General features: G+C 36.8%; 3 protein-coding genes across 3 annotated transcripts; all 3 read right to left on the reverse strand.

The window, feature by feature from the left end:
- Nucleotides 1–390: 390 nt before the first annotated feature.
- LOC132738808 (integrase/recombinase xerD homolog) lies at nucleotides 391–4374 on the reverse strand. The gene is made up of 2 exons (XM_060726405.1): nucleotides 4246–4374; nucleotides 391–1403 (listed from the first exon to the last, which is right to left on the reverse strand). The coding sequence occupies exon 2, from the start codon at nucleotides 1318–1320 to the stop codon at nucleotides 391–393; it is 930 nt and encodes a 309-aa protein (XP_060582388.1). The 5' UTR covers nucleotides 1321–1403; nucleotides 4246–4374.
- Nucleotides 1400–5279, reverse strand: LOC132738807 (uncharacterized). Its single transcript, XM_060726404.1, has 2 exons — nucleotides 4795–5279; nucleotides 1400–4606 (listed from the first exon to the last, which is right to left on the reverse strand). The coding sequence occupies exons 1-2, from the start codon at nucleotides 5081–5083 to the stop codon at nucleotides 1485–1487; spliced, it is 3411 nt and encodes a 1136-aa protein (XP_060582387.1). The 5' UTR covers nucleotides 5084–5279; the 3' UTR covers nucleotides 1400–1484.
- Nucleotides 5280–9192: 3913 nt separating this feature from the next.
- LOC132738810 (uncharacterized) lies at nucleotides 9193–11545 on the reverse strand. The gene is made up of 3 exons (XM_060726406.1): nucleotides 11129–11545; nucleotides 10396–10672; nucleotides 9193–9620 (listed from the first exon to the last, which is right to left on the reverse strand). Exons 1-3 carry the CDS (start codon nucleotides 11344–11346, stop codon nucleotides 9384–9386), a joined length of 732 nt encoding a protein of 243 aa, XP_060582389.1. The 5' UTR covers nucleotides 11347–11545; the 3' UTR covers nucleotides 9193–9383.
- Nucleotides 11546–15306: the final 3761 nt, after the last annotated feature.

Raw genomic sequence — 15306 nt, forward strand, 5'->3', positions numbered from 1 at the left:
TATTTCATGTTCTGATAAATAGTAACAGTGAACATTATAGCTACAATATCACCATGCACTATATATACCGCCTCCATGGTCGAGGGGTTAGAGTCGATGACTTTTAATCTAGTAAACTCTCTGGCGTGGGTTCGATCCCCTGGAGATGCTTTTTTTGTTAGTTTAGCGCGGAGGAAGGTTGTCTAGTACTGGTGTAACTCTCCAGGAACGATGGTTAGGAAACTACCCGCCTATAGTCTTAACATGCCTACTCACAAATAACATAACACAATGTTGCAGTGGGCAAGACTTCGATAGAACAAATACAAATGTTAGAGACTTGTTTAAATTCAAATTCGAGAACGAATACAGAAATAGATCTAATAGTATACTTGTATATTAGACATATGTTTATAACATTAACGTCTTAGAAACAGACAATCTCTTTTGAATAGAATCTTTTATGTATGAATCTTTAGCTAAATCAGACTTCCATCTTCCATGTCGCTTAAGGCAACGTTCTGAAACACCTTCTGCGTTCGCGACCGCGGAAGCTCCGCTTGCGCGTAATGAATGCGTACCCAAATTCATGTCTGGCGCGACTAATTTTAACTTGCTAACAATACATTCACGTGCGCGAGAGTAACTAAGCTTTTTGTCTTTCTTTAAAAGAAAACATCTCGAACCAGATCTGCACGCTGGACGAAACAAATACATATCCGAATTAGAACACAAACCGGCACAATTCATGTATCGTTGTAACATAGAAACCGGACACGCACTAGTGACCCCTTTAGCAATTACTACGTACTTGCCTTCTCGATATACATCTGTTTTGCTTTTCTTAACAAAAACCTCTATGTAATCAGCAAAAAATTTAACATCACAACATCGTAAATCACTAACTTCATTATATCTAAAGAAAGCAGCAAAACACAAAAGAATCATTGTTAAGTCTCTTAAAACTATAATGTCTTTTGTTGTTGAAAATAAGTCACAAAGCTTCACTAAATGTTCCGGCAATAAAACATCTTTCTTCTGTACAGGCTTAGAGTTTGTTCTTTTTGCACATTCAAGCATTCTAATCACAATGGCATTCTTTGTGGGATCAGTTAAATCGTTTATTTCATGTAACCACCTTATTGCGTAAAACGCTGCTGAAACAACAGTGTCAGATTTATGTAAATCTATTAACTCCGAAAGATACATCGCTACATGGATAGGAAAAGCTGGGTAAGCTTGAAATCCGTGTTTTGAACAAAACTCTTTAAATTGTTTAACATGTGAATAATACTTTGAAATAGTTCCATCCGCTCTGGAATGTAAAATTTGATCGGCCATCCTGCCCACTACATTATCAATATTTCTCACTGGAACTCCGGCATCCAGAAATTGATTTTTCAGATTTCGTGTTAAGCCAACACCTGAAAATATATTAAGCATATTAAACAATCTTGAAAATTGACTGTACTATACGTTTTTTATCTGTTAAATATTTAAATCTTTTAGCTGGTACAGTCGCACCGCAATGCCATCATTCTGAAAGAAAACGGTTCTTTGCTGAAAACACCGTTGTTTCCCTTGCCTCTACAAACTGCGCCTGTAAAGGGTAACACAAATGTATTTTTAATGAAATCTTTAAATTGTCCCTGTGTATCTACCAATAAAGGCCAAAATGGTGCAGACTTCCACTTTGGAACAATAAGTGTACCAATACACTTCTCTATTTCCAGTTTTACTATCGTCTTAGCAACGTTGCTTGGTGGTGGTACCAACCAATTATTTTCATTCTTCCACACCTGATCAAAACAATTAATACCCTCTGTACCAGGTACCCACCATTTTGAATTAAATCTCCGACACTTGCAATTATAGTGTGTAGCAAATCGGTCTACAGTGTGTGGACCCCACATTTTATCTAAATACTGAAATACATGATTGCTTATATACCAGTCATCTGAGTCTAAACATCTACTTAAATGATCAGCTCTACTATTTAACGAACGAGGAATCCAGTCAACGACAAATGTAATTTGATTCTCATCACATGTTCTGTGAAAATCTAAGCAAGTTTCATGTAATTGCTCGACATTACTACCTGATTGAAGGATAAACTTTAAATTTTTGTTATCAGTAAAAAATTTGATACTCTTATCACGTAGTTTCGGAAGATTACTTAACAACATCCTATACATTGCCTCTAATTCTCTCCATGTAGAACTACTTTTTATTTCTTGCGCATGCCATGCGCCAACTAAATGTGATACTTTCCCTCTAACACTGAACCCTTGATCATGTTCGTAATCTGCATAACGATCTGAAAATTCATACAAATCACTATCATACATACAATGCCCATCTAAAACATTATTTTTGAAAAAATGGTCCGTTTCCGGGAACCCACTAAAACGACAGCTCACTTCCGGGAGCCCGTCTATCCTCGTGTCATATACTAAAGACACGGAACTTGAGATCACTTCCGGTGAATCTATATTAGCGTCCTCTTCCGGGGACGATATTGTAATGTCCATTACATGAGTCTTGCAGTTCAAGACTTTTACCCTTGACAAATTCAAGTCCACTTCCGGGGACTTATTTCTTAAGTCTTCTACTGAAGACTTGTGGTTTAAACATTTTACCTTGCATGCTTTGTTCGAATCCAGCTCCCAGGATTCCTTGATTGAGTCTACCTCCGGAGACTTAATGTTTACTTCTTTTGCGGGCACCAGGTTCGAATTTATTACTTTCTTAAAATCTTTACTTCCAGTCTCAAAATTTTGGGCATACTTACTTCCTGAACTTACTTCCTTACTATCAAATGTATTCACAAACTCAATATACCCACCGTAGCCCAATCTACTTGCATCTGTAAACACGACTGCATCAACTACTAACTTTTCTTTCCAGATTTTACCTTTTTTGTTCATACCCGACGCATTTTCTCGCCAAAACAACAATTCTTGTAAAGCTTTGTCTGTCACACTTACTTTGCTATTCCAACTTGTTCTATTTTCTATACACTTATGCAAATACCTCGTTTTGCGACAAACCACTGTCCCCATGACACTAAGCAGTGATATCACCTGGCCTACAACTGAGGCTAAAGATCTCACCTGAATAAGTTGTGTATTTTCAGCCCTGAGCATTAACAACAAAACATCTATAGATGATTCGAGACGTTTAATTCTCTCACAACTGATAAACAATCTATTCGACAAAAATTTTAAATCATGCCCCAACCAGCTAGCATGTTGAGACGGTAACCAATTACATTTTTCTTGAGCTATCAAAAATCCCAATTCATTTAACGTTTTCTGAATGAACAAACTTGAAATGTTAGCTTGCTGAAAATCCGCATTACCTCCAATGCCGTCGTCTAAAAACATAACGACTTTGTGACCTAAAGATCGCCAAAATTTTACTACACACCTTAATAATTTTGTGAAAATATGACCTGCGGTTGCTATGCCAAAAGGGAGGACGTTAAACATATAATATTTTGTTTTACCCTTAGATGTCCAAGAAAAACCTAAAAAAGTTCTATGTTTTGAAAAAATTTCTACATGATGATAAGCGCTTTTTAAATCAAATGTATATACATAACTGGATATGTCAAACAGCTGTTGAGCGACTTTAATGTCTTCAAATTTAATTTTGAACAAATGTAAACAAGGGTTGATGTGCCTACAATCTAAAACTAATCTAGGCTTACCAGTTTTACTGTAAGCGACTGTTAAAGGGTTAATTATTCTTGGTTTATTCTGAACCTGTGAGATAACACATTTGCTCAATAAAGAGCTTATTTCTGATTCTACAAAATCTGGATTTTCTCTTGAAGACTTGTTATTTTTTAAATATATATCCGGGGGCGTTTCTCTAAAGGGTAGCCTATATCCATTTTCTACAACGTCAAGTAAATAACTATCTGAAGTGATTTTTCTCCAGTATTCTAAAGATTCCTTAAGACGCCCTTTTGGCGATAAACCATTAATACTAAAATTACTTACATGATTTTTATCCTTTTCAGCAATAGTAGAAATTTCACATTGATCAACATTATTGCAAATATAATTCTTACCGAAAATTGCTGGATAATCGTTACTATGACAACCAGACTTCAAGTTACTAGCTTCTCTACAATCTAAAGAATCAACATTTAACGTGGTATCTAACATAATACCCTCTCTCTGGACAGAAAGTCCGTTGTCAACCATACAGTCTTGCGACTTTTCATCACAAAAAATATGACAATTAGAAACACTTAACTTATTGTTAGGACGCCTGTTTTGCTGACAGTCTGCCTTCCAGTGTCCAAAATCCCCGCAGGTATAACATGCTCCTGTACGCTGAGTCTGTCCTGTAGAACCCATAGAACGCTGAGGCTGACTAGTCGTCTGTTCCCCCGTGTTGACTCGTCTACGATAAGGCAAATTCCTTATTCTCGCCTTCTTGACCTTATCCGCCTTAGCCTTCCTATTCGCCCTGGCCTCCGCTTTGTAAATGCGCTTCTCGTCTTCACTGCCAGACGCAATTGGATTCGACTCATACTCCGCCACGAGGCGCCAACCCAGCTCAGAACCATCAGCCAGTTGAATTAACTTCTGCCTCCGTTTTATAAGGTCTTTTGCTAAATAAAAATAAAGCATTTCAATTATACTGTACATAACTCTTTGCAAATATTTTATACATGCATTCAATACACATTTACTGTTACATCGAGTCCATACTATGTTTACATAGTGCATACCTTAGACTACACTGATCAGGCCACGCAAATTTATAAAATTGGTTACGAACGAAATGAAAAAATGTTACCTTCTATAACTGAAACTCGTGCTCTATCGATATCTTGTGAAGACAAAGATGTGCTAACATCTTCTAATTTAGCCATTACTTTAGCATTATGTCTGTATTGCTCGTCATTACTCTTCCTTTTAAGTTTTGGTTTTTCTTGAATATCAGAACAAGAAGGAATTGGAACACTTATCTTATTTATCATGCCCTCAATATTTTTCAACAGCTGCTCATTATTCTCCTTCAATGCTGACTGCACCTTGTCTTCAATAATCCCCTCCATTCCATCCATCCTGTCGTCGTCAGACATTTTCAAAATAAAGCCTAATAAAATTTACGCCTTGAAAGGACAGAAGTCAAGCCTAGAATGAAAACCCGCTCTGTTTTGCCGCCAAATACAGCCTAATACCACGTGACCGTTATGCACAAATGACTCGCGCATTTGTGAATCCCGCCATGTTAAGACATATGTTCTGTACTATACTATGTAACGTACAGAACTTTCAATGACTAAAATACTGTTTGGAAAAGGCGTACAATGAAACAAACAAACATATTATATGACCGAGTGAACCGTGTATTGAACCGGTATATCTAAATAACGCAAAGGGAGATTTTTTGGCGCAAATGGCACAAATTTTATCTCAAGTTTGATTTTCTTTTAATATTGTGGTTGGAGGCATGCAGCTTTATATACTGTTTATTCCAATAAACAGTATATAACAGTATATAACAGTATTTACTGTTTATTCCAATCAAATATCAACATTTTTTATGTAAACTTGTTTGATTAACATACTTTATACTCGTTTTGGAAAATGTAGAGGAAATGCTTCCTTATATTTAACAAACCAGTGACCGAAAATTTGCTTATTGAACTTTACAAGAAACTTTTATTTTGAAAATACTTTTAATATAGATATATTTTTTCTAGTTTAAAATACAAATGTAAATGATATAAATCATTTAATTTACATAAAGTAATTTTACAATTTTTTTTTGTAGAAAAAGTATCCCTAATGCGCCAAGAAAAAAGTCCATTTCTCCGGCATATAATCTTTTAAAACATTAAAAAAGATGAAATGTAAAACAAACTTTCATTGCAATATATATAATAAATTCTATTTTGTTTAATAATTGTAATTTATAAGCATTCATTGTGTTTGTTATGCAAAAATATCCCCAAATATTTTCGAATGAAACAAATTTTCCACAGCAGCAAAAAGACCTCTCGCATGCTTCTTTTTAAAGAAGCAAACTTGTCTAATTTTCTACATAATTGAGCTCGCCGTTGAGAGAGGTAACGACTGAGGCAGTGTCACTCACTTCATTTGCTCCGCCTCTGCTGAAGTTCAGATCCGCCTTAAATTGTCGCCAAATTTAATATGGTACGCCGTATGCTAGTATTTAGTATTCGTTGACGGGGAGGAAACCAGAACAACTTTGATCAATATCACTTGTCGAATCGTTAAATTACAAGTTACTAAGCCTAAACCACGCCCAGTATCAGATAGGCGGTTCTTCCTTAACCGCCAAACTATGTGCACCGGTTACGCTCCGGCCAGTAAGGCGAGATCACTGCAGAACAGTTCGTCCTCAAAATCATTCGACCATTATGCAATTCATACCAATATTAAAATGGACATATTCTCGGCACATATTGACTTGAATTTATTTTAAGTATACCAATCATTTCAATTTTACTTGTTATCCAATTTATTATGCTTCGACCAGACGTTTCAATCTTTGTCGCAACAGACAAACATTTCAGAATTTCAGACATGGCATTTCTTTGTGAATAATTTTATGCATTAGGTTCTACTTTTTCACAAAATATGCAACTTATCATTATTAACAGCGAGCACATTCAAAGAACATGGAGAACAAATTGAATTGTGCTTCGGATATTCAACTGTAATAGAGAACGAGTTTCAATGCTGATTGAATGTTCACATCATTTTGCGGCGTCTTTGATGTGCAGCATCAACATTTAACTTGTAAATATTTATAATGGGCCAGTTACACAGACGGTCGGTCCAAAATCGGTCATTTAATTTTAGATTTACTCGCTGTTATGATCGGTTGTCATGCGTGATTTTATTTCTGGTTTTCTGTGTAAACGGCCATAGGTGACAGAAAGCAAACTGAAACGGGGTTGGATCGGTGATAAAAGTGCTGAAATACTATCGGTTTTTATCGTTTGTAAATCGAAGCTAAATCGGGCGTAACGCTGATTAATCGGTGTTCGATAGCTAGTCCATCAGTGGTTTAACTCGTCAGATATGGCCGGTGATTCTTTTTTGGTTATTTTTGTCCGATCGGCGACATCGGTGATTAGGAGCTCGCATATCTCGTGATATAGGTTGCTGTCGGTTATTTCTAAAAAAAATTTCACCGATCCTGAGATTTTTAAACATGTTTAAAAATCCCAATCGGTAATTTTTCACCGATAAAACTTATCTTTCCCCAATAGCAGTTGATAGGTGAAAAACAGGTGGCCAATAGGTGATATCGGTGTTAAATACGTTGTCATCGGTTCACTCTATATTTTGGCTAAAAAAAAACTACCGATCAATCACCGATGGCTCTGTGTAACTGGGGTGTTATTATGGCACGATAGCGTTATGAATCAACAGTAATGTTTACATGACGCCGCTTGTTTCCCATGTAAGTATTTCTGTTTAATGCGGCACGTTTGTAACGTAGCTTTTCATTGGATAATCGTCACGTTTATATTATTAGTTATAAAGATTTTTGACAGGTTATATGGCCCTATATAAACGATTGTTTGGAAATATAATCCGAGGTTGCCAGCCCGCATAGCTCAATCGGTTAGAGCGCGATACTTGTAATCTCGACATTGCGGGTTCGATTCCCGGGCTGGCCAACTAAAATTACTAATCAGTCTTTCGGATGACATTTTAAATCGAGGTTCCGTGTATGAGTGCTTAAACACTTGCCATGCTAAAGAAGCAAAAGCTTCTGGAATTGGGGCATCTTTCTGTATCTGTATCTTGCACTATCCTCCAAAAAATATAAAATGACTTATACTCTTCTGGAGGACTCGCCCATATGGTCAACCGGCGGCGAGTATAAATAAACTCAATTACACACAAAATAACGTTTGCCGCTAGAAAGAAGGAAGTTTATTTTTTGTATTAAAGACGTATTTTGATACCGAAAATTCGTTTTGGGCTTGATTTAATGGTAAATATCAACATCGTTCGCAATTGTCAACAAATGCTAGTACACTTCATCGCCAATTTAACAAAAAGTATTCAATTTGCAGAAAAAAATCAAATACTGCTTAAAAACCAGACATATTTAGCTTCACAAAAGTGTTTAGTTTGGAAAAATCGATTAAGTTATGATACGTTGCAACATTACCTCCGGTGAACTCGACGTAAACCTTTTTACTTTCGTTCATAGGCACTTGATGGCAAAATTTTATTTTTATCTACTACCCGTTGTGACCGACTCTCCGCCGTGAATTTTATAGATTTCTAAACTTTTATTAATAACTCAAACACTTATTAAATCAATAAAAATCTACCGCCAAAGTAGATTTTTTATTGATTTGATAAGTGTTTGAGTTATTTATAAAAGTTTATAAAATTCACGGCAGATAGTCGGTCACAATGAATTAAAATGTTGCCATCAAGTGTCTATGTTTTCGTTTTCTACGTTTCGAGGGGCAGATGTACAACAGTGATGTAACACAAGTGTAATTCAAAGCTATACAAAAAAATATTTTAATTAATTTCATATCGAGTTAATTATCATACAAAATAAATTTGAATGTTTAAAAAAATACAAATCACATAAGAAGAAAATATACATTAGTTACGATAATTAATCCAAATAATTTGTATTTATTTTCAATTGTAAATTTCAAATTACAGACGACAATAATATGCATTCATAATGACGAGTGATGTTTGTCGAAATTTGCAACCAGTATGAATGTATATTATATAAATTAAGATTGAAGAAACAAGATTGTGTGTTTGGGTTTACGTCGCAACAATACTGTAGAGGTCATATTGCGACTTTCCAGCTTTGTGGAGGAAGACCTCTGGACCCCTCCGGGCATTATTATAGACACAAGCGGGATTCGAACCTATAACGGGGAGGGGCAAGTGGTTTGAAGTCAACGACCTTAATCACTCCGCTGCGGACACTCCAACTGAAGAAGAAATCGGACTTTATTTCTGCATTTTTTGAGATGAACAATCTACAGAAAATACTCAGTGAGTAAGAGTTTTAATTACAATCAGTCCGCTCAACCTCTTAAGTTAAGGAACATTCGGAACACCTGGAAGATAATAAAGGGGCTAAAAGTTGCGGATCAGGTGTACAATAAGTTCCAGTTACAGAACAGACTGTTTTAGTCCAGAACGTTTGCAAGCTCATGTATTATTTTTACTTTTTTATTATTATTTACTACATTTGTACAATTAAAATAGATCTCCGTTTTATACAAAAAGTGAAAGAAATGTATTTTATCGTCTTTATCGTCCAAAGACTCCTCTCGGAATACAAAAAAGAAACTGACCCTTTTCTATAGAAAATATCAGAGGCCTAACATACTTTTTATAGAACCATACTAATCATTCTAAACCTTTCAGATTTTGGTTCAGAAGATACACACAGCTAGTTGACACGTGAATTGGGGATTTTGTGCCACGCCTACAATTCATTATCAGCGAGGAGGCGGAGTTCGGGGCTGATCTGTGAGCTGGAGAAGGCGGGGTTCTGACGGGGTTGTAATTGTTCACAGTGAGGGATGTGGCAAAAAATTCCAATTTTGGAATGCATGTGGGTGCATCACCAAGCCTGGGTATTTGCTGAAAATAAACAAATAATAAATATCAGTATTTGTTTTACACTAAAAGTGTGTCCACCAAGTATATTTATTTCTGTTGAAATACTTATTTCTGTTGAAATACTTCACAGAACCAGTACAAAAAACTTAGGACATGATCATCAAAGCTTGCAACATTTAACTTTTTATCATGATAACAATTGTTAAGCGGAACATCCTATAACCTCGGAGTTAATACGGTTCTACCACTTGGTTTCAGATGTAAACAGAAACATAGATAATGTTAAACCAATGTATATATTTGACATCCAAATGTCAATATATTCTTTCTGGTACAATGATGATTGAACATATGTTGGACAACCATTTTTAATTAAATATGCCCACTTATGCGCAACTTTAAACAAATCCGACTTATTGTCTACAGGATTGCATTTTGTACATTCGGTTTCTAAAACCATAATAATAAGTATATAAATAAAGTATTCTTTATCTTTATATCTATAAATTACTCATTTTAGTTGGACATTATTTTGATATATTGGAAAAAAAACTTATCAACAACTCCCAGCATTAAATTTCTACATTTTGTATTTGTTTACATGTTAAGTTTCGTAGCTTAGGTTTGAATTCGAGGTCCTTATCCGAAGACTTACGGAAAGGGCCGAAAAGTTGCGATTGCGTCAAAGGTATTATTTAACCTATGCAATCAATTTGAGGTCTGCGACCTTCAGGAACAACAGCATTTCTATCGGCTGCTGAAATATTTATGTTAAATACAAATGCCTTGCACATACCGCGACATACGGCTGTTTCTTCTTTCGAGGCGGCGGTGGGCGTGTCTTCAACACAGGCGTTCTTTTCGGCACGGGTGCACCAGTAGTTTTGCACGGGTTCTTCTCACATGTTGGCAAAACATTACACTTTTCCATATGACTTTGGTTTGGGTACCAACGATGGTCGGAGCTTTTTGGTGAGCAGGCGCAGCTTCGACAAGAACAGGCATGTGTATCGTAATAAGGCAGACTACTAAAATCACGAAATTCGTTTAAGCGTTGGTAAGTATACTCCTCACTGGAAAAAAAACAGGATATGAAAACAAGGGTCAATCAAGGAAATAATTTTTTATGTAAATAATTTTAATGTTTATTAATGATATCAGACTGACGTCTATACTGAGGCTGTACACAAAGTCCCGGAACTATATATAGGGTGGTATGCTTTGTTATATAGACAAATAATTGAATTTAAAGATTAAAAAAACAACTCGAGTCTGTAATGCATCTGTCAATAGATGGAAAAAAATGGTTGAGTTTTTACCTGCCGTCTTTGCCCTCACTGTCAGATCAATGCTGTTGTTTTGTTTTGGCGCCAAAATGGCCAAAGACCTGTCCAACCGACCGTGCAGGAGCTTTAACTAGCGGATTGTCCCCAGATTCGTGACAATTGTTTTGATAAAATAAAAGTAAAATATCGGCTTATTCCCTTGGGCTGGAGGCGTGGTTATTTGAATAATTGACCAGTACTCACCGGTATTGTTCCATATAACTTGAATTTCTCCGGAAGTGCCTGAAACGTCGCCCTATCTTAATCGGAAGTACTTTGTGGCTATTAATACTTCCTGTAGAACTTGAATGACTTGCGTTTACGTCAGAATTGTTCGATGACGCGGAACTCTCCTTTGAAGGGATGCGAGGTGAACTAGACCTAGCACCATTTCTGTAGCGATGACGTGTCAAACGCATCATAGCCGGAAATGACTTTAAAGCAGGGGAACTTCGGGATTTCCCATGTCGTCTGATCGTATCTTGAGCCTCATTTGCGTTTGTGGGTGGTATCTGGTTACCGGCGGTTCCCTGAACGTGAGGTCTGTCACAAACTTCCCAACCTTTTAGACCTCGTTTTAACTAAAACACAAACAAGAAAGTTACAGGTTGTGAATAATGCAAACTTTTTGAGACTGTAAGTTAACACAATTAAGTTTATGGAAACAGAAGTGTTTTTTAACTTCTAAATAAACTATTCAACTGCAGCACCTTATTATGGTGACTGATTTGTGCCATTCGTGTTTTCGCCCCGCGGCCCTGACAAGCGGAAAGTTTGTTTTTTGTTTCATTTCACGCCTTTTCCCAACAGTATCTCAGTCATATAGGCGGGTAGTTTTCTAACCATCGTTGCTGGAGAGTTACACCAGTACTAGACTATACCTTCCTCCGCGCTAAACTACCAAAGCATCTCCCGGGGATCGAACCCACGCCAGAGAGGAAACTGGATTAGAAGTCATCGACTCTAACCCCTCGACCACGGAGGCAGTTTCAAGCGGAAAGTCGAGAATCCCTGACCCAATACACCATGGTGTTAACTGGCAATAACACGGGGGGATGGAACCCCATATGAATCGGTAAAAAGTATGTGAATTTCCGCTGCTCCAGATGTGAAGCATAACACCAGATGTGACAGTGAAATTAGGTTAATCGCAGGGCAAGTTTTCAACTTTTTTAACAATGGACAGCAATAAAGGGAATGATTGCACGGCACATGACGTCAATAAATCAAAATAAGCAAGGCCTTTCCATCATATCTACGTATTATTAGCACCTTTTGTCTGCAGAAAGTCTTTTATCTGTATGGATACTAGATGTTATTCAAGCTCGTCTCATGAAAATGTTTCTACTTCGGATAATAGTTTTTATTACAGATTGATACACAAAAGAATAAAGTATAGATTGTTTTATGAAGGTGATCCGTAATAATGTTGCTAATTTTTATATCATGCACTTATGGCATTCTTCTGCACATGTGGAGCTCAAATGCAATTTTGAACAGCAATTCTTTTGTTTTTAGCCAAATCTCAGTGAATGTTTAAATCAGGATTTGTTCGAATGTTAAGCATCGGTCTGTGGTGAGATTTCGTAAAATTTCTTTATTTTGCGTCCGTTAAGTGACATTTTCTTCATACACATTGTATGTTTTGGCAACACTAGAACCCACGACGAAAAGAATATCTCGATGAAGAAAAATGGGTTATATAGAAGAGAGTCAGGAGGGTAGAATCACATTTCGATTTTCTTTAAAAAAAAAACAAAAAAAACAAAGGTTTGAATTATATATAACTGTTTAAAAAGTTGAAAACTTACCCTGCTATTGACCTAATTTTACTGTCACATCTGGTGTTATGCTTCACATCTGGTGCAGCGGAAAATCACATATAATTTTTACCGATGCTCATTTTTGAGATTCATATGGAGTTCCACCCCCATGAATAAGGTTCAAGAGTCAATCTGTCAATGCAAGTGTACTGAGTCTGAGTCTGTGTAATGAAATTACGACTCCTAGAGGATCGAACCAGCCACCCTGAAACACCAGTCTGATGTTGTCCCTATTAAGCTAATGGGTGGTCCTTTTAATTAAGGTAATGTAGGAATCGATAGTTTTCAATGCAAACGCTTATAAATAAGTTGAGCTGCTATCGAAAAAAAGCTGATACATTACATAAAATTTGTATTTTTTACTTCATCATTAAGCTGAAGTACAATTTATACCCAGTAATCGAAAAACGAGACATCAGTTCTTAACACGGCGACAGTAGCTTTTGTTTTTCATATACATGTAATATATGAGTCTCTATGAAAGTAAATCAATATGTATCTGTTTTAGCTCAATTTCTTGTGAAAAAAACCCGGAGCTATTTACAAGACCCACCAAGTGACGTCGGCTATTGTTTACCATTGTTGTTAAAGATCATGTATGTTGTGATCAAAGTGGTAAACCACACTTAGTGATATTATACATGTATATACATGTATGTACATAATTATGCAAATAAAACAAAAAAAATCTGGAAACAAAGTGATCCCTCGGAAGCATTAATCACAACAAAATTACATAAGAATTGCAGACTCGGTTTGATTGAGTTTGTACATGAGGGATAATGAATAAGTGCAACAACCCTCATGCCCCCTAGCACCGGCTTGAGCGGTACTCAATTCTCAACACTTAATAGTGCCGGCATCAATGATCCCGAAGGACCCGAAAAATATAACAACACTGAAGTGAAGTATGGGGCAAAGTTTATGTTTCTTTTAATGCCAATTCAATATTTATAATAATTACGCCTTTTCTAACACAGAAAGTTCATCCCGGCACCCCAGCCTGTTAATATATAGGTACAGTTTACACCCAACAGTTAACACGGAATAATATCCTGATACTAGTAGTTACATATGCCCTCTTTTACACTCGAGTTTGCTCTTCCATGAAAAACCATATGTTTACTTGGAAAAATCACAAGCGCGTTTTCAAAAAAATTCCAAGAAAACTCTAACAACGAAACACTCTTTAATAACTGAAGTTTTTATATCTGTTTCTTTTTCGGACCTTTTTTTAAAGGCCAAAAATAGGTCTTAATAAAATAACTTACGATCCAAAGTGTTTCTTCCGATACTTTTCGGAAAAAAGTGTCCTAAATAATTTAAAAGAAGAAAAATTAAATTAAATCAAAACACATGTAAATGTTTTTGTCAACCATCAAGACTATATCAATATTCAAAGTTGATGATTTATGATATAAGCAGCAGAGAAAAAGTGCCGCCTGACCAGATTCTAATCTAGAACTCTCACATTAAGGTTCCAAAGGGATGCGGTGGCCTAGTGGTTAAGGTATCTGCCTCTCAACACAGTGATCAAGGGTTCGAGCCCTAATCGGGTCACGACCATGTTTCTTCATATGACACAAGTACTGGTTGCTTCCAGGAAGCGGACTCGAAAGTGATTAATATAAGTTGCAAGAACTTGATTCGCAACCGAGCTTTAATAAATATTATATAGTATGTTTGAACCATTAAGACTCCGCAGCTCAATGAGCTCGGCGTTTGTGGTGTTGGTTTAGTTTTCGCTCCGGGTCACGCTGTCAGCCACATTGAATTTACCAAAGCACAGTTCAGTCACCGCATCGTTCCTTGGCAAGCTGTCAAGCATTTTACCAGTTCTAGTAGTTGCCTTCACTCTATGATAACTTCTGTGTATGCAAGAGCAGAGGTACAGTGCGAATGACCGTAAAAAGGATGTCATGATCAATTTCAACGAAAGTGACCTGCGCCGTGCGCGAATCGAACCCGGGTCGCCCGCTTCACAGTTCAACACTCTTCCTATGAGCGCAATGAGCTCTATCGTCGAGTTACCCATTATACTCTATAGTTACATACAGTGACAACGATGATACATTATCATTATTTTTGTTGTTGTTGTTGTTGTTGCTGCTGCTGCTGCGTTGCACCAACACAGAAGATGTCATAATTATGGCGACTTTCCAGAGGAAGACCTCTCGGGTGCCGCTCAGTGCATTATTTCAGGCACGAGCGGGCAGCTGACCAGAACCATCGGCGTTCCGTAGGCAGCTAGCTAGGTAGATTCCTCAAATGGGGCAACTGTGACTGGCGGCTTCGTTCACGAGCAACGTCGCTGCGAGTGGGTGTTTGTACAAGAGGCGTCACCCATTCCTTTGGCTAGTGTACGTCTATACGGACAAGTTGGTAAAATGGTGGATTGTGGTGCATATTTGGAGCGTTGCCCTCACGTGTTTTAAAAATAAACTGAAAATATTTGCCATTTAACATGTGAATCATAATATATCAAAGTCAGTACTGTCAGCATCTCCCAACTGTCCCCGTATTTTATCAGTATTAAATGATCCGCCTGATTTCATTGCT

The sequence above is a fragment of the Ruditapes philippinarum genome, unplaced genomic scaffold, assembly GCF_026571515.1.
Source record: "Ruditapes philippinarum isolate M1 unplaced genomic scaffold, ASM2657151v2 ctg7698_1_1_1_1, whole genome shotgun sequence".
NCBI lineage: Eukaryota > Metazoa > Mollusca > Bivalvia > Venerida > Veneridae > Ruditapes > Ruditapes philippinarum.